Source organism: Marmota monax, unplaced genomic scaffold, assembly GCF_021218885.2.
Source record: "Marmota monax isolate L192 unplaced genomic scaffold, Marmota_monax_Labrador192_F-V1.1 WCK01_AAM20220418_F8-fsc00026, whole genome shotgun sequence".
Taxonomy (NCBI): Eukaryota; Metazoa; Chordata; class Mammalia; order Rodentia; family Sciuridae; genus Marmota; species Marmota monax.
This window is the reverse complement of record NW_026693108.1, coordinates 617823-642668: the sequence shown is the minus strand read 5'-3', so window position 1 is coordinate 642668 and position 24846 is coordinate 617823. Positions and strand designations below refer to the sequence as shown.

Here is a 24846-nt window from a genome sequence, read left to right as displayed (position 1 = left end):
TCTTTAAGTAGATCCACGTCTTCCTGACCCTTTTTCTGGAGTCCTGCTGTCCCTGCACAACAGGGGCCGTGCCTTTGGCACCTTCAGCTCAGTCCCTGACGCCCAGCCCCTTATCCTGCACCTGCATCAACACCTCCTCAGACAAAGCTCTCACATACTTCACCCTGACTGACCAACTTCCCCTAAGACTGTGTAACGATTCAGGAAAACCATCCAAAGGCACCTCCCTCTAGGCTTATCCCTATGGGTGGCCCCTGCTGCCAAGGTCTCTGTGCTCGAGAGACTATCGTCAGATAATGCAGCTGAGGCTGAGGCAGGAAGATCGAAAGTTCAAAGCCAGCCTCAGCAATTTAAGGAGGCCCTAAGCAACTTAGCAAGATCCTGCCTCTAAAGTATAAAAAGGGGTTGGGGCAAACTATGGAACCAAATTTGGTTCCTCTCAACAGACGAATGGATAAAGAAAATGTGGCATATGCTGTCATCCCAGCAACTTGGGAGGCTGAGAAGGGAGAACTGAGAATTCAAAGCCAGCCACAGCAAAGGCAAGGCACTTAGGAACTCAGTGAGACCCTGTCTCTAAATAAAATACAAAGTAGGGCTGGGGATGTGGCTCAGTGTTTGAGTGTCCTGAGTTCAATTCCTGGTACAAAAAAAAAAAGTGGTATATATACATAATGGAATATTACTCAGCCTTTAATAAGAATGAAATGATGGCATTTTTAGGTAAATGGATGGTGCTGGAGCCAAAAAGCCAATCCCCAAAACCCAAAGGCTGAATGTTTTCTTTGATATGTGGATGCTAACTTACAATAAGGGGGGCTAGGGAAGAACAGAGTTACTTTGGAATAGGCAGAGGAGAGGGAGGGAGGGAGGGGATGTGGAGGCAGCAAGGACAGCAGAGTGAACTGACGTTATCACCTGTGTCCATATGGGATCAAGGACCAATGTGATCTTACATCATGTGCAACCAGAGAAAGAGGAGTCTGCTCCATTATGTAGGATGTGACCGAGTGCATCCTACTGTCATGTAGAGCTAATTAGAACAAATAATAAACAAACATACTGAAGAATGAAAAAGGGGGCGGGGGCTTAGAGGTTAAGCAGCCCTGGGTTTGAAACCTGGCACCAAAACCAAAACAAACCAAAAACACAAGCCTCAGCACAGACAGGGCAACACAGCACCCAGAGAAGCAGAGGGGGCAGAGCAGGGTGCAGTCCAGGGGGCAGGGTGGGCTGGGCGTGGCTCCAGCATGGAGGGTCCTGGGAGAGGCTGTGGTGCTGGAGGGGCCCCTTCTCCACAGGAGGGTCTAACCTGGGCTTCTCCAGAAATTTCCACCAGGGCTGATCTTAGGACTATGAGCAATAGTCTCTGCAAAAGAGTCCAATGTAGATAAACTTGCTATTTTCATGTCGCCCTGTTTACTTGGCCACTGGCGGGGAAGATACCATCCCTCCAGGTGCTGGACACCCCTTACTAGTTTTTCACAAACGTCTCCAGTACAGTAGTTTGAAGAAATGTGCAAACCAGGCCTCTGGCCTTGAGCTGGGCTTCACAGAGATGTCTACATTTTTAAGATAAGTTACAAATGGGCTCCATGGTAACAGCTGGCAGCGGGAGGAGAGAGAGGGGAGAAGAGGCTCTCCCCTTCTCAGGTGTGGTCCTTGGAAGAGTTAACTTGCCCAAAACAGAAAAAGCTGATTTATGTGAACTTCTGCAGACTGTGGACTTCTGAGCCCCTCCCCTTACACACTGGGTATAAAACTCTGAGACCCCCTGAACTCGGGGTTCAGGGGATTGATTGATTACAGCAGAAGCTGTGCCCTCTGAACCTGGCTGCAGCCAAATAAAACTGTGTCCTGCTGTCTTCAGTGCCTGGCCTCGTGTGTCCCTACAGCGGTGCCGGCTGGCACAACTTGTGTCCAAAGAACCACGAACGGTGCGTTTCAGTGGGTGAATGGCAGGGGATGTGTCACGGCTGGGATGTAGGTCCCCCTGAAGCTCTCATGCGGGACAAGGCAGGAAGGCTCAGAGTGGGAAGGTGGACTAGTCGGTCCCTGCAGGCAGGTGGGTTTGCCTCGGGTTGCGACTGTGAGCTGAGCTGAGCTCTGCTTCCTGGGGCCAGGCTGCCGCGCCCCACCGCAGCCCAGAGGAGTGACTGACCTCCGAAACCCTGAGCCCCAGGTGCCTTTCCCTCCTCTCACTCTTCTTGTCAAGATTCTGGTCAGAGCAACGACAAAGGGGACTAAAACAGGATACAAATTATGTTACAATAAAACACAATAGTCAAAGCCTCTATGGAGTTTGACGAGGACAAGGCGAGGCCATACCCAAGTACCACAAAGAGCGTGACCCTCACGTGCACCAGCAGGGACAAAGAGGGAGTCCACAGAAAAAGTAGGATTTGCCAAGTTTTTAGAAAATATTTATTTTCCACTTTTCGGTGGACACAACATCTTTTTATTTTTGTTTGTGTGTGGTGCTGAGGATGGAACCCAGCGCCCGCGCATGCCAGGCGAGCCCTTACTGCTGGAGCCACATCCGCAGCCCTTGCCGGTGTTAAAAAAGGACTGTCACCTGCTAACCTCTGGCATTCCCGTGGCCCTCTGTGGCAGAGGGGTTCCCGCGACACACGCCGACGGGACCCAAAGCCAGGGATGGGAGCTGGCGGCTCGGCAGGCGCTTCCGCCCGGCTCTGGGGACCGGCCTGCGTTCCGAGGAGGTGGCCGACTCGCCGCTGCCGGCTCGGACTCGTTCCAGCCAACCGCCGGGCCCAGCGGTGGGCAGCAGCCGACCTTCGGCGCGGGCGGGTTTGCGCAGCCGCACCTACCGCGGGGCTCCGCGGGCTGGGCTCCGGGGACAGCGGCGCCCTCTGCTGGCCCCGAGCCAGAGGCGGTGGCGTGGCGCCGCGGGGCGCAGGTGCGGAGGGGGCGGTGACCTGGCCCAGCCACCTGCGGCGCCCTACTCCGGGTGGCTCGCCTGCCGCGCCCCCAGCCCAGAGACGGGAACTGAGGCCCACTGGGCATGGTCACGTAGGCGGAGTCCCCAGAAGGGGCAGGGGCCTGAAGCCTGTGGGGGCCAGGATCCTTGGCCACTGAGGATGTCAGCCAGGTGTGGTCCTTGGGATCTGCAGGCCGGCCGAGGGGGGTGCCTGCCCACTGCTGCCCACCAGGGACACCGCCCCCTCCCCGCGTGTACCCTACTCTCCCCTTCGTATCCGTGTATATGTAGCCTACTGCTGTAGGGGATTTTAAACTCCAAGTGGTAAGACACTTCATTTCAGAAAATTATGTTTTAAAAACAAATTTAAATGGCTTTATAACATTTTCCTGAATAACATGCCATAGTTTATTTTATCTTGTTAATGGACTTTCATGTCATCTGTGTCTTTATCTTGAATAATAAATACCACACAAGCAGGTTGTTTTTTTAATATTTTCATAAAAAAGTGGAATATTACTATGAGTCCTAAACAGAATTACTAAGTCTGCACTTTTTTTTTTTTTTTTTTTTTTTTGGTACCAAGGACTGAACTCAGGGACATCCCACCACTGAGCCACACCCCCAGCCCTATTTTGTATTTTACTTAGAGACAGGGTCTCACTGAGTTGCTTAGCGCCTCAATTTTGCTGAGGCCGGCTTTGAACTCTGGATCCTCCTGCCTTAGCCTCCTGAGCCATTGAGATTACAGGCATGGCCACCGAGCCCAGCAAGTCTGCACCTTTTATAGGTTCTTGGTATTTATTGCCAAATTGCTTTATTTTGAAAAAGAAAATCTGATGTTTGGTCCCATCAGCTTCACCTGTCTCAGCACATTCCCGAATGGGGTAGGTATTACTGTTCCTTTAAAAACTGGAGCCTTCCTGTTTGATGGCCGGAGGCACACTGAACTCTCTTTGCAGGTCCCTGCCTGTGGTGGACATGTGGACCTCAGCTGCTAAGGCAGAAAAGGCCAAGTGTGCCCAGAAGTCTTCTGCTGGGTTACTGTGGGTGGCGCCCTGGATCTTCATTAGAGTGGATAGAATCCATCCTTGACTTAAGCAGAAAGGGTCCAAGTTAGCCAGGGAAGGTGGTGTGCAGCGGTAATCCCCGGGACTTGGGAGGCTGAGGAAGGAGGATCCCAAGGAAGGAGGATCAAAGCCAGCAACTTAGCAAGACCCTATCTTAAAATAAAAATTAAAAAGGGAGGATAAAAAATAAAAGCTGGGGATGTGGCTCAGTGGTTAAGTTCCCCTGGGTTCAATCCTTGGTACCCTCCCAAAAATGGGGGGGCACAGTTGCCTAGTCGCGTTGAACAGGCCAAAGGCTCTTCACTGGACTGAAGGGAAGGCCTCCAGGCTTTCTGCCAAGTGGTCCCTTCCCCTGATTCCCCTGAAACCTCGACACAACCAGGAAACCATCAAGTCACAAGCAGACCTCCGCGGGCTTAGAGCCTGCTGCCCATGCCCATTCTGTCCCTTCCAGGCGAGCTGGGGAGAAGCGTCTCCAGCAGACGGCAGAGGCCGGCGGGTGGGCGGGGCCGGGCAGAGAGCTGGCGAAGTGCCCAGGGTTGAGTGTATGTTGGTGCCCACGGCTCTAGAGCCAGGGCAGGCAGGCCTGACCACCAGTCATCTGCGACGACTGAGATCCGCAGCTTATATAGCGCCCTTACGAGCTGGGGGAGGGGGCACGATCTCAGGCACCTTCTACCTTGTGCAGGCAAAGGGAGAGATTGCGACATTACACATGATCATGCTGACTTCCGGCCCCCAAAGTCATCCTGGCTGTTCAGGACCCTCGACCTCTGGCCACTCTGCCCAGAGGGTGACCACTTGGCTCTGCTGATCAACACAACCAGAGAGCCTTTCTGTCTCCCCTGGCCTTGCCGGAGTTCCTCTCGCATCCGCAAAGGACCCGGGCCTCGGGCAGAATCCAGACCTTGGCTCTCCTGAAGCGCTGAGTCCTCTGCAGCCGGAAGCCCACCCGTTTCTTCTCCTGACCCGGCAGCACACCCTGCTGTCTGTCCTCCCTCTGTGCCTCGGTTTTGGTGTGTCCTGAATGTCAAGTGTGCGGCCTGCTGGTGCAGTGCGCCCGTGGCTTTCCTGTCCTGGCTGACTGAGAGAACAGAGGCCACCTGGGCTTTATTGGTGCTTTCTCTGGTCTTGGTTTCTCCAACAGATTTGCACATTCTTCTGTGCTGCAGAGTCATGGGTGAGCTGAGCACCCTCTGTTTCAAGCTGGACTTGGAAAGGCTGGGGTGGCTCGGTGGGGCCTGAAGCAGCTGTCCACAGCTGTCCAGCTGTCTCTCCACACCAGCAGGGTGCTGCCTGTGGCCTGTGCCCATCAGGAAAGATGCCTGCACGCTGCCCGTCCTGGGCACAGAGCTGCCTGGTGTCCTGGGGGAGGTGTCCCCTCCTTCACCAGCACACACTAAGAAGACTCGCACCCATGCTGGGGCGTCCTGGGCAAGAGCCCTGCTGACCTCTGCCCTTCCTGCACCTCTGGTGGGCTCGCCCTTGCTCCCTGGCTGCTGCCTGGTGCAGCCCTTCACAGATACAAGGAAGAGATTTGTAACACACTTTATTTTTTCAGCCTGGGAATTGAACACAGAGCCTGCATGCTGCAAGAGTCCTCTGCCATTGAGCACATCCCCAATCCAGCTATTTTCTTTCTTAGAAATTATTTCTAGCTGAATGAAGTTAGTAAAAACTTAAAGGATATAATAAAATAAAACACATTTAGTTATTTTTTCTGACTCACCCATTTTAGAATTGTTTATATACAAAGAAGGAAATAATAAACACTGTGGATGGACACATCATTAAAAGATCGTAGCTTAAATGGCAAAGAAACATGTGAAACTCTAACCATGCCTAACCTCACAGGGTGCTTGCAGAAGGGCAGGTGCTGACACATGGGTCTTTCAACACCTGGGGCAGACGTGAAGAGCTGCTCAGGGGTTAGGTGGGTTCCCCGGAGCCCTGCCCTCTTCCCCCCTGTGCTAAGGATGGTTTGCACCCCACCCTTCCACACCAGTGGTCTCAGCCTCTCTCCAGGGAGGAGTCCCTTCCCCATTCAGTGCTGCAGCCAGCAGTGCCCTGATGTTGGGCTCTCCCACTGGCCTCCTTGGGACAGGCTAAGGGGTGCGGCTGGCCTCCGGCAGCCTGTGTCAGGGCCAGTGACCACCTGCTGGCTGGGCGGCAGCCCAGCCCTGCATTCCGCAGGACTTTCTGGTCTGTTTAAAAATAGGGAGGTGTGGCTGCTGCTTATTTTTAGAGGGAACACTGGTGAATGTAGTATTTTTATCTCACTTCTGTCCTCACATTCTTTGGCAAAGGTTCCCCTTAACCTTTCTGAACAAAGGATAAATAAAGAAATAAGATAGATGAAATGTTTGCTCAAGTATGATGGGAGTGGCCCTGCACGGGTGCCTTGGGGCGGAGTGACCTCCTGACTCCAGGTGGCTCTCAGCTCCACACCAACAGCTCCCAAAGGCTGGCTGTGGCCTCCACGGGGAGCACCCTGCACTCCTGCTTCCACGGCCCCACACGCAGCCTCCATGGGTGAGAGAACCGCAAGGCCCCGGGGAGTCTCGAGGAGGTCCTGCCAGCTTCAAGTGGCACCTGCCTCTCACTGAACGGATGTTCAGATCAGAAAATAAGAGAGATCACCGTGAGCGTCCAGAGCCCTCTCCAGGGCCAGAGTGTGCTTTAGGACATTGCTCAGTTGCAAAGGAACTGAGCACCAAGAAGCCTTCAAAAAGCAGAAATTGATTTCCACAGAGAAACCGGAGCCCTGGGCAGCAGGGCAGCTGCTGCCGCCTCAGCACCTCCGCGAGCCCCATGCTCAGCAGGTCCAGGCAGCACACGGCCTCTGGGTGGCCTGGGGCCTGTGTGCTGGGCCCCATCGGAGACACCGATGGAGCAGCTCAGAAGGACCTGCAGAGGGCACCAGTGACCGCAGGCAGGGCTGTGGCAGGGGCCTCCTTCCTCCCCACCCTTCCTCACATCAGCAGATGCTCCACCCTGAGGGCCCTGGGCCTGAGTGCACTCTGCCAAGGAAGAGGTGGATGGCCACTGGCCTGGCCCAGCAGGGCAGCAGGCCAGGGACAGCCTGGGGTGGCTCCTCAGGGCTGGCTTCCCAGGCACTTCCCAGGCCTGTGGGTCTGTCGTGGGAGCAGGCTCCAGCAGAACCCCTAATGTCCTGCCGTCCTGCTGGCCTCCTGGCCTCCCCCAGCTGGTGTGGGCCCGGGCCCAGCAGTGGGGAAGTGCTGCCTTTCTTCCCACACGCCTGGCTCAGGTCACCAGCCCCTGCTCTGTTTTGGGTGCTTGCTAGAGACACGGGAGGGGAGCAGAGGGCGCCCAGAGTACCGTGAGAGGGCAGGGAGGGCAGCCCGCCAGGTCAGGAGGGAGCGCTGGCACATTCCAAGTGACAGTGCACATAAACACAAGGACCTCGTGAGGGCAACAGCTGGCACCTTGCTCTTCTGAAAAGGAGCCTCAGAGCCCAGGGAAGCAGTTGGGGCCTTGGGAGGGACAGGCCACATGAACACTCCTCTCCCAAGATCAGGGGCCTGGGCAGGAGAGGGCAGGGTGGACAGTCTGTGGGGGATGCGCACAGCACGCCACAGGCAGGAAGCACACCTCAGCCCCGTGCTGGGGGCTCGAGGTGGCTCATGGCGGCTCCTGGCCAGGCTCACTGTGGGGCTTCGAAGGTATCGCTAGCCCTGAGCAAGGTGGGCCTGAAGGACAGATCGAAGGCTGTCTGGTTGCTGAAGCTCTGGGCTTTATATTTTGCCAAGTGCCCTGACCTCCTGTGAGGCTCACCCTCTGACAGGTCTCTCTCTGCCCCAGGTGTGTTTGGGAGCCCCGTCTGGGCTGGGAGTTGGGGGGCTGGGCAGCCCCCAGCATCAGGTGTGGGCTGGGCAGAGCTGCCTGCGGGCTCTGGGCGAGAGGCCGCAGCACTCCTCCCTGCAAGGGGCCTGCTTCCTGGGGTGGGTCGCGGGGCCCTGGGGCTCCCCTGGCCACTGACCCTGTGCGTAGGCCTCTGGGGTTCCCCACATGCCCCTGCGGCACGTGCTCTGTCAGCTGAGCCGTCAGGCTGCCCCCAGGCCTGGGACACCATCCCACTGACCCTTCCCTGTGTGGTCAGGCTGCAGGACCCCCCAGGCGTCCCTGAGGGAGTGGCTGGGCTCCTGTCAGCCTTGGGGCCACCTTCCTGAGCCAGGTTCCTCACCTGCTTCACTGAGGGGCCCAGTGGGTGCTCCTGGCCCCTGGCCCTGGGCTGACAGGGCTTCTCCATGGCTGCTGCCCTCTGTCCTCCTGCCTGGTCCTGAGCAGCCTGTGCCCGGGGCTCTGCTGCACGCAGCCCAGCCTTCTCGCCCCCTGGTGCTGCCCCTCTGTTTCCAGAACCTTCTGGCTCTTGAGTCTGGTGTGGCCTCTCGTGCCCTGTGACACCCTCCCCTGGCTTCCCCACACGTCCCTGTGTGGGCCCCAAGCTCTCTGCCTTGCCAGGGGCTCTCTCATGGGCAGGCTTGGCTTCCGGCTCTGGAGCTGGCCGGGTGAGGCACGAAGGGGCAGATGCCACACCAGCGAGAGTGTGTGCTGCGGGTGGGCGGCCCCCTGCGTCCCGGGCCTGCTGGGCCAGGGACCCTGCTGGGCTCCCGCATGGTGTGGGACGACAGGCTGCGTCCCTGGGCTGGGGACCCCCTCCCGTGGCTCTGCCGGCTCGGCTCCCGGTGCCCACTGCTGCATTGTCCTGTGAAGCACCGAGCAGGGCCTCTGCAGGCGCGGGGCAAGCGCCCAAGGCCTCCTCTGGCCCAGCAGGCATGGGCACCCCTGTTGGGGGCCGCTGCCCAGCCCTCTCCCCCCAGACGCCCCCCTCTGCAGTTCGGCTCTTGTGCTTGGAGGACTCGCCGGGGGTCAAGAAACGGTGCCCGCCAGGTTCTGGGGGCCAAGTCTCTCCCAGGAGCCCATTTCCTGTGGCAGCACAATGGTGAGCCGACTGCACTCTGTGTTCCTCTGCACCCTTCCACTCTGCCCCAGGACCGTCCTCGGGGTCCCCGACGCCCCCCAGCAGTGCTGTCCTCTTCTCAGGGTCCTGGGCACTCCCGGGTGGTGGTGGTGCCCTCCTGTCCTCGGGGTCCCTGGAGCTCCCTGTAGGTGTCTTCCTGTCCTCGGGGTCCCTGGAGCTCCCTGGAGGTGCCCTCCTGTCCTCGGGGTCCCTGGAGCTCTCCGTAGGTGCCCTCCTGTCCTCGGGGTCCCTGGAGCTCCCTGTAGGTGCCCTCCTGTCCTCGGGGTCCCTGGAGCTCTCCGTAGGTGCCCTCCTGTCCTCGGGGTCCCTGGAGCTCCCTGTAGGTGCCCTCCTGTCCTTGGGGTCCCTGGAGCTCTCCACAGGTGTCTTCCTGTCCTCGGGGTCCCTGGAGCTCCCTGGAGGTGTCTTCCTGTCCTCGGGGTCCCTGGAGCTCCCTGGAGGTGCCCTCCTGTCCTCGGGGTCCCTGGAGCTCCACTTAGGTGTCTTCCTGTCCTCAGGGTCCCTGGAGCTCTCCGTAGGTGTCTTCCTGTCCTCGGGGTCCCTGGAGCTCTCCATAGGTGTCTTCCTGTCCTCGGGGTCCCTGGAGCTCCCTGGAGGTGCCCTCCTGTCCTCGGGGTCCCTGGAGCTCCCTGGAGGTGCCCTCCTGTCCTCGGGGTCCCTGGAGCTCCCTGGAGGTGCCCTCCTGTCCTCGGGGTCCCTGGAGCTCCCTGGAGGTGCCCTCCTGTCCTCGGGGTCCCTGGAGCTCCCTGGAGGTGTCTTCCTGTCCTCGGGGTCCCTGGAGCTCCCTGGAGGTGTCTTCCTGTCCTCGGGGTCCCTGGAGCTCCCTGTAGGTGCCCTCCTGTCCTCGGGGTCCCTGGAGCTCCCTGTAGGTGCCCTCCTATCCTCAGGGACCCAGGCGTCCCCTGGTGGTGCCCTCCTGTCCCCTGTAGGACTTGGGACCTTCCCTCCAGGTGCTGTGGCCCTGCAGGCTCTGCCACCGGGCTTGGGTGGCTCATCTAACAGGGCCAGGCTCTTCTTGCCCCAATCATAGTGGGCATCTTCCTGGGCAATCCCCGGGGGCGGAGCTGCCTCTGCCTCGGGACCTTTGCTGTCTTCCTGCCCACACAGGACTCTCCTGTCACTCCTGGTGGGACTCTCAGGTCCTCTGAAATCCTGGGCAGGGGCTGCCACGGCGCCTCCCTCCCTGGAACCCGGTCCCTGCTGGCTGCCAGAGGTGGAGCAGGTGCTGTGTCCTGGAGGGCTTTTCCAAGCGCATGTGGAAGAACCTGGTGGGGCGCCGTGGTCAGGGTGGTTAGGTGGGGAAGGCCGCTGGCAGCTGAGCTCAGGAGCACCCTGTCCTGAAGCAGTTCTGGGGTTCCTGCCCTCACTGGCGCTCACAGGGCTGTGTGGGCTCCCCTTCCCAGCAGGGGCACCTTGTGGCGAGTTGGCCGTCAGGACCGTCAGGAGCGGCTGTTGGTCCCCAGGACCCACGGGGGCAGTGACCCTCGGGGATTCTGGGGATCCTTGCTTAGAGGTCCTGCAGGAGGGGCTCAGCCCCCCTGAGGCCAGGCCAGCCTCCCTGTCCTCAGTGGCAGGGGGAAGCACTGCCCCTGCATTGGCACCGGCAATGTGCCCTCCTGAAGCCGGGGGCCGCCTGTCCCCGCCCGGCCACGTGCTTTGCAGAGGCCCTGGAGGGGCTGGCATTTCGTGGACAACTGGAAGCCGCACGGTGATGGGTGGAGACTCCAGGGCAGGCTGTGCTCGCCGTGCAGCCTGGACTCTGGGAGCGGCCAGCGGGGGGATCTGAGCTGCTGGCCCCTGCTGTGGGAGGTGCCTCTGGGTGGCGAAGAGGGGCTCTCTGTCTGAGGCTGGGAGCGAGCTTTCTGCTTCGTCCTCAGAACTGCACACGGTCATGATGACATCAGGGACCTCCCCTGCGCCCTCCTCTTTTAGCCCCCAGGGGTGGCCTGCTAGCCCCTCTGCTGTCAGCCCCACTGTCTTGTCCCCTTCAGCTGGCCCAGCCCCCCTGGGGCTGGCTGGTCTGAATGGGGGTGACAGGGGCATGTGGTCAGGCAGGGCTTCCCGGGAGGCCCAGGCAGAATCCTGCTGGGGGATGCCCTCGGTGGGGTTCAGAGCCAGGTGGCTGTCCCTGGGAGCGGCCACCTGGGTCATGGAGGACTTTGAGGGCTTTGGTTGTCCTCTGGGCTCCTTGCTCAAGATCCCTATTCCTGGCATTTTGTCCCTGCTGGGGTCTGTGTCCTCCGGGTCCGAGGACATGCTGATGTCTCTCCTGGGCCAACGCCTGGACTCCAAGTGACTGACTTTTGCACAGTGAGACAGCCAGCTCCGGGGGCTGCAGACCACCGTGGCTATGCTGAGGGCCGGCAGGGGCTCGGCCGTGCAGGCCAGAAAGCGGGCAGGGGGTGTCCTGGTACAGCTGATGGCCATGGTGGTGGTGTGGAGCACCCGCAGCTCCGGCCTGTGCGTCTTCTTCTGCAGGCTCCTCCGCCCCTCCCTGTGGAGGGGCAGCAGGCTGGCCTCTGAGCGGAGGCAGCTGCTCTGCGCAAACCTCTCTCGCAGCTGGTACAGGATGGTGCTCCTGCCCCCAGTCCTTGGCAGGAGGCCCCGGGCGGCCCCAGGCTGCCGGCCAGGGGGCTGCGCTCCTGCCTCCTTCTCCTTCTTCTCCTTCTCCTCCGCAGCCAGGAACTTCCTCAGGATGCTCTTCACGGTGCCCTTCCCACCAGGGGGGCCCCAGCGGGGCTTCTCCCCAGCCAGGCGCCTCTGGCCCGGGCAGCTGGCCCCCGCCTGGGTCTTCTCCAGCAGTTTGTTGATGGTAGCACTCACAAGGCTCCTGCTGGGACCCTGCTTGTCCCTGGAGATGAGCCTGCCCACCTCCCTGGTCCTCTTGAGGTGGTGCTCCCGGCCCGTGCCCATGAACTTGGCCTGTAGGAGCTGGAAGCGGGTGGGCCTCCGGCCGGCCTCCTGAGACGGAGGCAAGCAGCCCCCCGCGTGCCCTGGGTCTGCTGCCGCCGGGGGCCCACCTGCGCGGTCTGTGACGTACATCAGGAGGCTGCCAAGGAGGGCGCGGGCCCCCTCGTCGCACGTGCGGCTGATCTTCCTCCTCAGGACGTGTGCATCCATGGACGTGTGGCCACCACCGCTCCTGCTGCGCTCAGGCCTGCGGGGAGAAAACTGGTGGTGACCCATTTTATCAGCACTGTCCAGCTTATCTGGAGGACACCGATGGGGAGGCCCACACCCCGAGGGCCTGGCCCAGCAGGAAGAGCTCGGGGTGGGCCGAGGCCGTCCCTGGGTCCTCTCTGGGGTGTCAAGGATGCCCGTGGCTTTTCTTGGCCACAGTCTCCTGTTAATTAGCACTGACTTCTAAGTCTCCTGCTCTGAGGGCTGTGGGAATTCCACACTCATCAACTTCTCCAACACAGTTTGGAAAAACCACTTTGCATATGTAAGGTACTTTTAAATAAAAAAGGTTATATTTTGCTTTTATAAATAGGCCAAAAAAATCAAGTATAAAAATTTATGTTATCTGTGCACACATCTAGCTTTAAATAGGAAAGACGACACCAATGCTGCGTACCTCCTACGTGATCCTGAGTTGCAAGTGTGGAGGACCCGATGGCAGTTACAGCCCCGAGCCTCGGTGGAAGAGAGCCCCCGATGGATGCCCCCACGGGCTCCTGGTAGAATGAGTCGCTCTGGTGGACATGTGTGCCCCAGAGTGGTCACAGTGTGGAGGTCAGAGGGCTCCCAGAGAAGCCCCCAGGCTGGAGGGGCCTGCAGGTGAGCTTTGGCACCCACCGCCCCACACCCAGCTGGCTGCAGAGCTGGCTCTTCACAACTCCGCGGCAGCCCCGGACAGGCAGGTCCAGGGCGTAGGCACTGCGGCCACTCCTGCTGGCTGTGCCTTTTAGGGAGACGACCAGAGGCTCAGAACAAGGGTTCCAGTCCTGCGTAAGGGTCTCCACGGCACCACCCCAATATTAAAGAGCTGAGACGGCCCTGGTGCCTGACACTAGCGCTGCCCAGGGGCCCGGCCATACTCGCTCGCAGCAGTGAGCAGCAGAGACTTTGGCCCTGCTGAGACAGACTGCAGAGAAACGTGCAGATTGACAGATTTCACCTTTCTGCTGTTTGTGGAAGCCACAAACAACATCTTTTTAAGAACCTGTTCTGGAGCCAGCCCTGGTGTGACAGGGGAGCGGCCTCGTCCCCTGCTCACCTTTGGACGAGCACATGTGGCTGCAGAGACATGGCCCTGAGACCACCCCGTACTGAGGCAGGAGCTCAACGTGGAGCAGAGGGCCCCAGGCTCCCTGACCTGGAGGGGCCAGGCACCAGAGCACAGGCCGGCCTTGGAAGCACAGCCTTTCTTTTTTCTTTTGAGACAAAGACTTTGCCATGTTGCTGGCCAGGAACTGACTTAGGGTCCTCCTGCCTCAGCCTCCTGAGTAGCTGGGCTGTAGGTGACGAGACCACCTCCAGCTCCTGAGGTGTCCAGTGCCACCACAGGCCCGAGCAAGCAACAGGGCCAGCCCACCACAGTCTGGGCCTCAGTAACTGTGAGCCAAAGTGCACTGTCTTCTACACAGCCGTCCCTCAACGCTGTTTGTCACAGTGAGGCGACGCAGGCAGGCGACGCGAGGAGTGGAGCGGCCACAGCCACAGTGCTGCCACCAAGCCCCTGACAGAGCCGTCGCGGCGCGTCCCATCTCCCCAGGCCTCAGACGGCCATGTGTCTGCAGGGATGCGACCTAGTGAGAGCTCCAGCCTGAATACACAGCAGCCACGTGCCGCGGCTCCGTGACCACAGCGCAGAGGTGACCGCACCCAGGGGGCAGATACCCCCGGACTGGCCCTCGACTGCCCTGGTCATCATCCTGGGTGAGACAGAGGAGCGCAGGCCTCGGGGTGGCTGTGGATAGCTGGTGTCCTGCTTGTGCTTTGCGGGACCTGCTGGCCATGAGCAGGCTGTCGGAGAGGCCGCTCCCCACGGGAGCTCTGTGGGCACATCCCTCCCACATGGTGGGGTCCCTGGGGGGCTGCTCTGGGGGGAGGCCACCATCCACTCGAGGAGGTGGCCTTGCCGGGCATCACCAGAGAGCCATCTCGGGCTCCCTGACCCAGGAAGGTGTTCGGCTGCTGCCCCGGGCCCCCCGCCAGTCTCCCAAAGGCAGAGGACCTCAGGTCTCGGTGTCGGGCAGTGGTCTCTCAGGGTGTGCACAGCTGCTTTGGCTGAGGCCCCCATGCCATCTCTGCAGGAGACAGTGCTGTGGTCTGTGGCACCCTTGGTAGTGGGCTGGCTCGAGGGTCAGCCATGTCTCTGCATTTCCCAGGCTACAGCGGAGACATTGCAGCCTCTAACTGGTGGCCATTTAGGCTCGGCACCTTGGGGTGGCCCCTGGCAGCTGCTCAGCTCTGTCTTTGGCACACCCAGGCACCGGAACCCAGCTCCCCAGAGTCCTCCTCATGTTTTCCCTGCCTCGCTGAGCGGCACCTCCAGCCCCGGGCACACAGGTGGTAGCTACGACCACTCCGTCCCCAGGGAACACGCCCTCTTGGCTGCCCCAGCTGAGCTCTGCCGCACCAGCAGCGAGTAGTGTTCTCCCTCCAGAGTCACGGGTCCTCCTGGCCCTCAGTGCACTCACCCACCAGCCCTCCCAGGGCTCTTGCCCCCTGCACCGGGTCCTGCTGTCTGGCTGCTTCCCTCTGCCCCTTCCTTTCTTCCACAGGAGCCGTCACAGTGAGGGAAGGCTGACTAGCCCAGCGCTCTGAGAGACGTGACCTGGCCCCGGGTCTGTCCTTCACACACTGGCCACGCGCACCTTCTCCAAGGCTCTGGTTTCTCAGGACAGCCTCTGTCTCCACCCTGGGTGTGTACAGAGGACCCCGCTCAGGGCGTGTCTGTGGCTCTGAAGCCCACACCTTCCAGCCAGGCGCTGTGTGGGCTCGGGGTACCGTCGCCCCTGGGCCGTGGGCCTGAGAACCTCCCACGGGGAGCAGCCAGAGCCAGCCCTCAGCCAAGGGCCCCAGGCTGGGCCACACGTCGTCCTGGGAGGGCTTCCAGGAGCCACAAGCCGGCGGAGGTGGGCGGGAGGGCCTCGCTTCCCGGACAGCTGCGGGCAGCCTCACCTGGTGGCAGGAGACCCCAGGATTGAAGCCCTCAGGGAGTGTGCGGCCACACAGTGCTGGCCTGCGGGGTGGCTGGGCTATTTCAAGCATCTTGCTGACTTCTCAGGTTGAGTCCTTAGGGTAACAGCCAGGCTGACAGCACACTGTGGGGACATTCTGGTGGCCTGAGTCAGGGCCCTGAGGCCCAGCCAGGCAGGTTGATGATCTGCCCCTCCTGAGTTCCTCTCTGATGAGGCAGCTGTGCCCTCCCACCTGCGCCCCAGAAGCAGGGCTGGGCTGCACGCGGAGGCCCAGGCGCGGCGCCTCTCCCACACGCCCATCCACCGGCACCCGACTGCACCCCTCTGTGGTGGAGTGAGCGCCACTTGTTTGGACTGGACTTGATGAGTGTCCTTTTTGGCCATGGGAGTCATGTGGCTCTGAGGCTGCGTGGCCTTTGACCGAGGCCATCTAGGACAGTGGTAAAGTCAGCCGGGCTCTGCCTAGCCGCCAGCCCCCATAGAGCAGACAGGTGGCTCCCCTCCGGCTGTCAGCCCAACTCCCCCGGGGGGCACAGCAGCAGGTGTCCTTGGTCAGCCCGGGGGGAGCTCCAGAAAGTTCCGAGAGACGGCGGGTCAGGTGCTGTGCTGAGATTTATGGACAGGGATTCGGGGATTAGGCCAGTGCCTTGAGTTCTTTTCTGGTGAGCAGGCCAGGCCTCGTGCCTGTCAAGGTACGTCACCCCAGGCCCCGCGGCAGGAGGACGGTCATTCACAGAGGCGTAAGATGGTGCTGTCGGCCGTGACGACCCCCTTAGTGAGTTGCTCATGCTTAACGACTGTTACTGGCCCAGAGACTCCTTCCTGTGGTCTCCACTAACCTGTGCTCTGGCCACCCACACCACTGCTGGGCAGGGCTCCTTCCCCTGCAGGCCACCTCCCTGGTCCACAGGCCCAGCTCCTGCCCACACCTTCTGGTGACCAGCAGCTGATGGCCGTCCATGGACTCCTTGAGCCCAGCTCATCCCCAGGGCCTCTGTACCAGTCCCTCCACCTCAGCACATCTGCCCCTTCAGGCCACGGCTCCCATGTCCTCTCCTGGGGGGTTGCAGAGCCTACGACCATGGCTGATCTCTAGCACATGACTGGGTGGCCACGGTCACAACACCAGCCACTTCCTGAGACTGCTGTGATTTCAAAGGAGTGAAACTGCATCTCTTGGGGCCACTAGAGTGCAGGCTGCAGGTGGGCAGGGGCGTGTCTCCTTCTCCAGGTCACCCCAGGGCCCACGCATGTCTGGCCAGAGCAGTAGATGCCTGGGGACGGGGAACCAGCCCTCCTTGGATGCCTGGCTGCAAACAGGCCACCCTTCCCACCCTCTGCCCTGCCTCTCCCTCGACCTCCCTGCTCCTGTGGCCTGCACTGGAACACTCCAGAGCCCTTACTGGAGGGTGGGACAGCTCGTGAGGCCCACAGCTGCCCACAGGCTCCTTGCCCCGCAGTGGCCAGCAGACAGCCTGAGCCTGTTCACCACGTTCCTTAGGCACACGGGCCAGCTGCAGACCAGCCAGGATGGACGGAACCCACCCCTGCAGGTCGACATAAACATGGCATACCACGACGTTCCTGATTTAGGCAGCTCCGGCTGGCGGGAGAGGGCGTCTAATACAAGAGGACTGAGAAGCCACCCTTGGACACGCCCAGCTCCGCACACCCACCCAAGGTGCCATCAGCTTCCACCAGTCTGTGGTCCCCACTACGGACTGTCCCGCACCAGGGTCCTGACTTCCCCTCCGGCTGTCAACGGCCATGCTGGGGCCTCTAGAGCCTGACCACCCCCCCCCCCCCCAGGGAGCAGCCGTCTGCCTCGTCCCCTCAGGTCTCAGGGGAGCTTGGGGCAGGCTCTGCATGGCCCCAGGCCTCCTCAGAGGCTCTGCACACACCTTCCACTGCAGCACACCACGGTGTCCTCAGGCCACTCAGGTGTACCCTGGCTCCCATGACAGGCCACCTTGCTGCCACTGCCTGTCCCTCCCAGGACGAGCTGTGGGGCGGCTCTCTGCCCACATGCACTGCCTCTCCCCATCTGTGGGGACCAAAGTTGTCCTGCCCTACTGTCTGCTCATCTGTCCCTCCGTCCTGTCCTGGCACATCTGCCCTTGCACTGTCCATATAATGGTGTCCATGCCCCTTCCTAAAGCTGTGAACTCAGAGGCAGAGGGCAGCTTCATCTCACCTGGAGGCAGTGACCCCGTGTTTGCTCTCTGGGCTGCCTCCTCCCGCTGTGCCCCCAGCAGCCACGCAGGCCTCTCTGCTCTACCCTGGCTCACTGCCCCTCAGCTCCCGCCCGGGGCAGGAACCGCCTCTGCCTTCCTCCACAGCCTCTCCCTTGGACACTGACTGACTCCCAGCTTTCCCTGGGCTCCCCTGGGTCCTCCCTGGTCACTCTGGAGGGACAGTGTCGCCTCTGGGGCTGCCCCACTCTCTCTACATGGTCCCGTTTGGTCAGCTCAGCTTTGGACAGTTTCAGTGCCCCGTTGGGTCTTGACAGAACGCGCCCAATGGGTGTCCCCCAAGGACTGTCCCCCCTCTAGCACCGTCCACAGATCAACACCCACTGGCCTCCAAGCCCTGTCCTCTCCTTAGGGACCCACTGGCAGGTTCCCACTGAGCATCTGCCAAGTTCTTCCAAAAGGAGAGGGGATCCCTGGCTGTGGGGTGCTCACCTGTGGTCCCCGCAACTCAGGGGGCTGAGGCCGGAGAAGTGCAAGTTCAAAGGCAGCCTCGGCAATTTAGCAAGGCCCTAAGTAATTTTGTAAGACCTGACTCAAAGCAAAGAATAAAAAGGGCTGGAGATATGGCTCAGTGGTTAAGCACCTCTGGGTTCAAATCCCAGTACAAAAAAGGAAAAACAGAGGTGATCTAGGCTTATTAGTTATTTTTATAAATAACACAGTTTTTAAATGGATTGGCTTTGTTTTGGGGGGTTTTCCTGGTGCTGGGGGAGAACCTAGGGCCTGTGTATGCTAGGCACCTGCTACACCACTGAGTCACACCCACCTCCGGTCAGATTGGTTTTAAACAAGGTTCCCAATATTTTACAAGTAAATCTGAAACTAGATCTGTGACTAAGGGACATCTAATCCATGAGATAAAGTGCTTTCTAAAAGCCAGGACGATGGGGCAGAGTTGGGATCCTGGGTGAGTGGCTGTGAGGGGCACAGCCGCTCCACCTGGTGTTGGTCAGAGTGTGAGTGCACTCTAGAGAGACCTTCAAGTACAGCCAGGTGACAGCTGTCTGTTACCTGTGATTGCTGTAGCTAGGTGTCTGACAGCTGCACCTGCTGTTCAGGCAACCTGCAGGTCCACTTCCTTAAGGACATCACGCTGAAGACTGGCACCCCAGGCTCTGGCACCTGCGCCCATGTGCGCGGCACCCTGAGTGGCAGAGGGTGTCTGCTCAGCTGGGGAGAGTCTGCAGCCCTGGTTTTGGCCCCTCCGACATGCACAGGAGATGGGAGGGAGGGTCGGGGCAGCCAGAGCTGCATGGCGAACCTGACATGAGCCAGGAGAGGGCAGGCAGGACAGCTGGCCACTGCATCACATGCATCGAGACGCATCAGACTGTGTCCCCTGCAGAGAGCACCCAGGGCTGTGCCAGCACACTCCTGGCTGGAGAGGACTTCTGGTGACGGTCCAGCACTGCACCACCTCCACCAAAACCCTGCTGTGTTCACTGGTTTCCAGTGAGCCACGGGACACAGGGTGTGTGGCTTATCCTCAAATGGTTCAGAAAAAGTGCACGTGTGTCTGCACGGTGCTGGCTTGTGTCTGTGCCTCAGTGTGTCCACATGCACATCTGTGGGTCTGCCTCCTGTGGCTGAGGGTATGTCTGTGTGTCTGCATGCATTGTGTGTGTCTGTGTCTGCATCTGTGTCTGCATGTGTCTCTGTGTGTGCCTGCAAGTGTGTGTGTCTGCATGCATCTGTGTGTCTGCATCTGCATGTCTATGAATGTCTGTGTGTCTGTGTCTCTGTGTGTGTCTGCATGAGTCTGTGTGTCTGCGTCTGCATGTCTATGAATGTCTGTGTGTCTGCATGAGTCTGTGTGTCTATATGTGTCTGTGTGTGCATGTGTCTGCGTATCTGTGCATGTGTCTCTGTGTCTGTTTTTATACGTCTGCATGTGTCTATGCATGTCTGTGTGTCTGCATGAGTCTGTGTGTCTCTGTGTCTGTGTCTGCATGTGTCTATGCATTTCTGTGTGTCTGAGTCTGCGTGTCTGTGTGTCTGCATGTCTGTGCCTGTGTCTGTGTGTTTGCACGTCTGTCTGCGCGTCTGTGTGTCTGCGCGCCTGTCTGTCTGTGCGAATCTGTGAGTCTGTGTGTCTGTGCCTATGTCTGTGTGTGCCTGTGTCTGTGTGTGTCTGCATGTTTGTGTGTGTCTCTGTGTGTCCATATGTGTCTGTGCGTGTATCTGTGTGTGTCTGTGCGTGTGTCTGCGTGTCTCTGTGTGAACACACAGGTGTGGGGAGAGAGAAGACCGTGGCAGGTGTGGGCAGTGTGGAGCTGGATGGGGTACCTGGGAGTCTGCTCGCTCTTCTTCAGACTTCTCTGTCTGTTGGAAAGCGCTTCATTAAAATGGAAGAGGAAGATGGTGAAGACACAGTGTCACGTGTCCCAAGGAAGGTGCTGGCAGGGACTCCCTGGCCCATGCTGGGGGGGGATCTGTGGGCTGGACACGCTCCTCCTGGCCCACCAGGCCTTGCTGAAAAGCCCCAGGTAAGAGCAGGTGGGTGGGGTGGCTCAGGCGCGAAGTGCTGCTGTGGTCCTGCGTCCTGTCTGTGCTGTGCTAAGCCGTGAGACCGTGGGGGCCAGCTGACCTTGAGCTGGTTTCCCACCACAGCCCAACCTGGAGCATGGGGTGCAGCCTGGGAGGGGGGCTCTGGGCATAGCCCTGCCAGGGGAAGGAAGGGGCTGAAGCTCCCTTCATGGGCTGCTTCGCTCTGGCCAGAGCCTGGAACCTGAGTCCTGGCTCTGTTGCCCAGGGGCTGCACAAGAGTCCACTAGTCCTCACCTCCAGGGATGAAGCCCTGATGAGTGGCCATGCCCCCCAGCAGAGCGCGGCTCAGGAAGGCAGGCATGCTCACAGCTGACTCACTGCTGCTGTCCAGGGCTGCAGTGCCGGGGCCTCTGCGGAACAGCAGGGGGTTCTGCCCACTGCTGCACCAGGACCTTTTTCTTCGTTTTTGATTTGGGTTTTTGTACTGGGGATTGGACCCAGGGGTGGACCACCTCGTCCTCCTGCCTCAGCCTCCCTGGTGGCCAGGGTCGCAGACATGGCCACGCACTGGCGCAGCAGTGTCCTTTTCAGAGTCTAGTCTTGTCAGCCTCCCCTCTGAGGGGCCTGTCCCCTCCAGATCTGTCCCTCTGCCTGTCAGAAGGGGCTGACAGTGTCTGCCACACCTACCTCCGATCTGGCTTTCAGATATCGAACCCTTGGAAAAAATCATTTTAAATACAAATGAAGAGTCTCTTAGCCAAAGAGTCTGAGTACATGATGAAGTTCCAACTCCTGTCCCCCTGATGGGCCCTCTCACCTGCTCAGTCTCAGCATGGGCCAGGCCATGTGTGGCCTGAGGACAGAGATGGCTGCCAGAGTCCAGGTCTCTCCTGAGGGACATCTTTCCCAGTAACCTCAGCCCTCTCTGTCCCTAGTCCCAGCTTCTGCTCATCCCCATGTCCCCCCGTCCTGGATTTGGGTGAGAACGGTCACATTCAGGACCCACTCCTGCCTGAGAGTCATCCCACACTGCCATTAGGAGGAAAGGCATTGACCCCCAGGCACCCAGTGCATGGGTGGGGCTCCCCGGGCACAAGTGCTGCTGGCATGGCACGCAGTGTTCCTCATGTGCCTTGGAGAAACTGAGAGATCATCACCTGAACCGCGAGCCACCACTTCGGAAATACCAGAGGAAAGCCACGTCCCAGGATGAACAGGGCCTTGCTGTGCTGAGGGCAGATAGCACTTTGTTTTCCCAGGAAACGGGAGCAACGTTAGAAAAGCCACAAAGGACAGACTTTAGGAGTGCTCTTTAGGAAGTGGAAACGCGGAAGCTCCAACAAAGGTTGAGCACATAAATGAGGACACTCGGGCTGGGGATGTGGCTCAAGCGGTAGCGCGGTCGCCTGGCATGTGTGCAGCCCAGGTTCGATCCGCAGCAGCACCACATACAAACAGGGATGTTGTGTCGGCCGAAAACTAAAGAGTAAATATTAAAATTTCTTTAAAAAAAATAAATAGGGCTGGGGATGTGGCTTAAGCGGTAACGTGCTCGCCTGGCATGCGTGCGGCCCAGGTTCGATCCTCAGCACCACATACAAACAAAGATGTTGTGTCCACCGAAAACTAAAAAATAAATATTAAAAAATAAATAAATAAATAAATAAATAAATGAGGACACTCGCATCACGGAGACGGAGGTGAATGGAGGAGACGCAGGTACAGAGAAAGTAGGCAGGAGGCAGAGATGACAGGCAGGTCATAGAGAGATGATTGACAGGTGGTAGGTAAATACTGGTACAGACAGAGGTAGAGAGGTGATTGACAGGTGGTAGGTAGACACAGGTACAGACAGAGGTAGAGAGATGATTGACAGGTGGTAGGTAAATACTGGTACAGACAGAGGTAGAGAGGTGATTGACAGGTGGTAGGTAGATACAGGTTAGACAGAGGTAGAGAGATGATTGACAGGTGGTAGGTAGATACAGGTACAGACAGAGGTAGAGAGATGATTGACAGGTGGTAGGTAGATACAGGTACAGACAGAGGTAGAGAGATGATTGACAGGTGGTAGGTAGATACAGGTCAGACAGAGGTAGAGAGATGATTGACAGGATGTAGATAGATACTGGTACAGACAGAGGTAGAGAGATGATTGACAGGTGGTAGGTAGATACAGGTACAGACAGAGGTAGAGAGATGATTGACAGGTGGTAGGTAGATACTGGTACAGACAGAGGTAGAGAGATGATTGACAGGTGGTAGGTAGATACAGGTCAGACAGAGGTAGAGAGATGATTGACAGGTGGTAGGTAGATACTGGTACAGACAGAGGTAGAGAGATGATTGACAGGTGGTAGGTAGATACAGGTCAGACAGAGGTAGAGAGACGGGAGGCAGGGCGTAGATGATTGATACAGGTACAGAGGCAGACAGATGGGAGGTAGGTATGTAGAAGATGATCAATAGGTAATAGGTATAGGTAGTTTTGGACAGATGACAGGTAGATAGGAGGTAGATAGGTAATTGAAAGACGATAGGTAAACAGGATAAGAAACTTAGGAAATATTAAAATAAACTCAAGGGCTGGGGTTGTGGCTCCGTGGTAGAGCGCTTGTCTCATATGTGTGAGGCCCTCGGTTTGATTCTCAGTGCCTCATATAAATAAATGAATAAAATAAAGGTCCATCAACATCTAAAAAAGAAAAACTCAGTTTAGCTGGGTGAGGTGGCACACGCCTGTGATCTCAGCAGCCTGGGAGGCTGAGGCAGGAGGATCAGGAGTTCAAAGCCAGCCTCAGCAACTTAGTGAGGACCTAAGCAACTTTGGGAGACCCTGTCTCTAAATAAAATACAAAAAAGTGGGCTGGGGATGTAGCTCCGTGGTAGAGCACTTGCCTCACACATGTGAGACACTGGGTTCAATGCTCAGCACCACATAAAAATAAACAAATAAAGATACTGTGTCCATCTACAACTAAAAAATATGAAAAAATAATAATAAGAGCTGGAGTTGTGGCTCAGAGGTGGAGCGCTTGCCTTGCACGTGTAAGGCACTGGGTTCGATTCTCAGCACCCATATGCATGAATGGATAAAATAAAGGTCCATGAACAACTAAAAGAAAATTAAAAAAATAATAAAATAAAGTACTGGGGATGTGGCTCAGTTGTTAAATGCCCCTGGGTTCCACCCCTGGTGTAGAAGGGAAAAAAATAACCCAACAACCTCTCAGCTTAGCAGGGTCTCTGGTGCCTGCCTGTAATCCCAGATATGCAGGAGTAAGGCAGGAGGATGGCGAGTTCAAGGCCAGCCTGACAACTTAGTGAGACTCTGTCTCAAAATAAAATATGTGGCTCAGAGGTGGAGCGCTTGCCTCGCACATGGAGTCACTGGGTCACACTTCAGCACCACATGAAAAGGAAACAAGTAAAATAAAGATATTGTGTCCGTCTAAAAAGTTAGTGGAAAACCCAGAGCAAACTGTCATGCCTGGTGCACGCCCGTCGTGGAGAGAGACCACGCGTGCTATTGGGCAGGCACAGGGACCCAAGCAGCCTCCCACTTGCCCGTCAGCAGCAGCCGGCCTGCAGCCAGCTGTGTGCACCTCTTGCCTTATAATAAAAACCAAGCCAGTGAGCGCTCAGTTTCTAAAAATTGGGAAGACACGGTACGCACCTCCCTGCTGTCTGTGGCTTTACGTCTCAAGGTCTGCATTTACTCCTTAAAGGAGGACGACACTGGAAAAACGTGCTGTGGTGTTTGAGGATCTTATCTAGCCTAACATTCCAACGTGGGATCAGCTTTTAAGCAGACTGCTTTCTGACCTCACCACAGGTTGGTCTCCCTTGTGCGCCCTCGTCCTGACAGCTGTCCTCTGCTGGAGGTGAGGGGGAAGGCCCCTGTAGAGGCGAGACCTGCCTTTCTGACTGACTGAAAGCACACCAGTCCCAGCCCCCATTCAGAAACAGCCTGTGCAGACAGGGCTGCTGCCCAGTGTGGTCTCACAGGCTCCTTGACCACGCCTATGCTCCTCTGGGATGTGCGAGCCGGGCCACTGCTGAGAAGCCACCCCAGCCCTAGTAGGGCCCTCCACCAGGGCGCAGGGAGGGCCAGATGCCTGGAGCCAGATGCAACTCCAGGAAGCCCTGTAGCCCCCTGAGCCTGGGAGGCGGGGCCCTCACCAGTAGCCACTGTCCAGATGTCTGCTGGACATACAGCCTGGGGACACCACGTACTGTCCAAACTACCCACAGAAGGAGACAGTGCCCACAGCCCAGGTTGCCCTCTGGGCTTGGCCACCTTCCTGCACGGCGAGCTCCCCGCCCTGGTGCTCTGCAGCGCGGTCGGCACCCTGGCCGGTGCGCACCCCGAGGGGCAGCTCTCCTCAGAGACAAGCGCCTCAAGCCAAGGACAGCACGGCCACCAAGACAGGCCCGGCCAAGGGCCGAGCTCAGCCCACCACCGAGCGCTGCTCTACTCACACCTGATGCTGCTTGGAGAAAGTCACATCCAGGGTCACCTCAGCAACAGGAGCAAGTGTCCCCTCAGGCCCCAGCAGTGCCCGGCGACCCCCCAGGGAGCAGGGCTGCAGGGGCTGGGGACCTTCTGTGGGAAGCCTGGCAGGCAGACCCACCGAGGGCACTGCTCCCTGGCCCTCTCGGCCACGTGTTCCCAGAGGCACTGACCTCAGAGGCCCAGTGCGGCTACGCACTTGGCTGGGGAGGTGAGGCAAGAGCTTCTGCCACCAGAAGGCGCCCAGAGCCCGGAGGCCCCACCGTGAGGACACGGAGCCTCTGTCTGCCTGGGGAGGTGACTCTCCAGGAGCCTGAGGTGGTGCAGGTGTGCAGCCATCAAACAAGTGTCCAGCAGTAGAAAGGAAAAGCTGTTCTCAGATGGAGCACCACTGCATACACTGTGTTGGCATGAGGGAGCAGACGGTACTGTCTG

The 24846-nt window shown here is 58.6% G+C and overlaps 1 protein-coding gene across 2 annotated transcripts; it reads right to left on the bottom strand.

Annotated features, from left to right (window-relative positions):
* Window positions 1-5540: 5540 nt before the first annotated feature.
* On the bottom strand, window positions 5541-24724 carry LOC124099714 (collagen alpha-1(I) chain-like). Of its 2 annotated transcripts, none has more exons than XM_046454941.2 (2): window positions 24381-24724; window positions 5541-12167 (listed from the first exon to the last, which is right to left on the bottom strand). In XM_046454941.2, the coding sequence occupies exon 2, from the start codon at window positions 12128-12130 to the stop codon at window positions 7673-7675; it is 4458 nt and encodes a 1485-aa protein (XP_046310897.1). In that variant the 5' UTR covers window positions 12131-12167; window positions 24381-24724; the 3' UTR covers window positions 5541-7672. The 2 variants fall into 2 exon arrangements, with proteins under 2 accessions (XP_046310897.1, XP_046310898.1); XM_046454942.2 differs by having other exon boundaries at window positions 24585-24724.
* Between the last annotated feature and the right edge of the window lie 122 nt (window positions 24725-24846).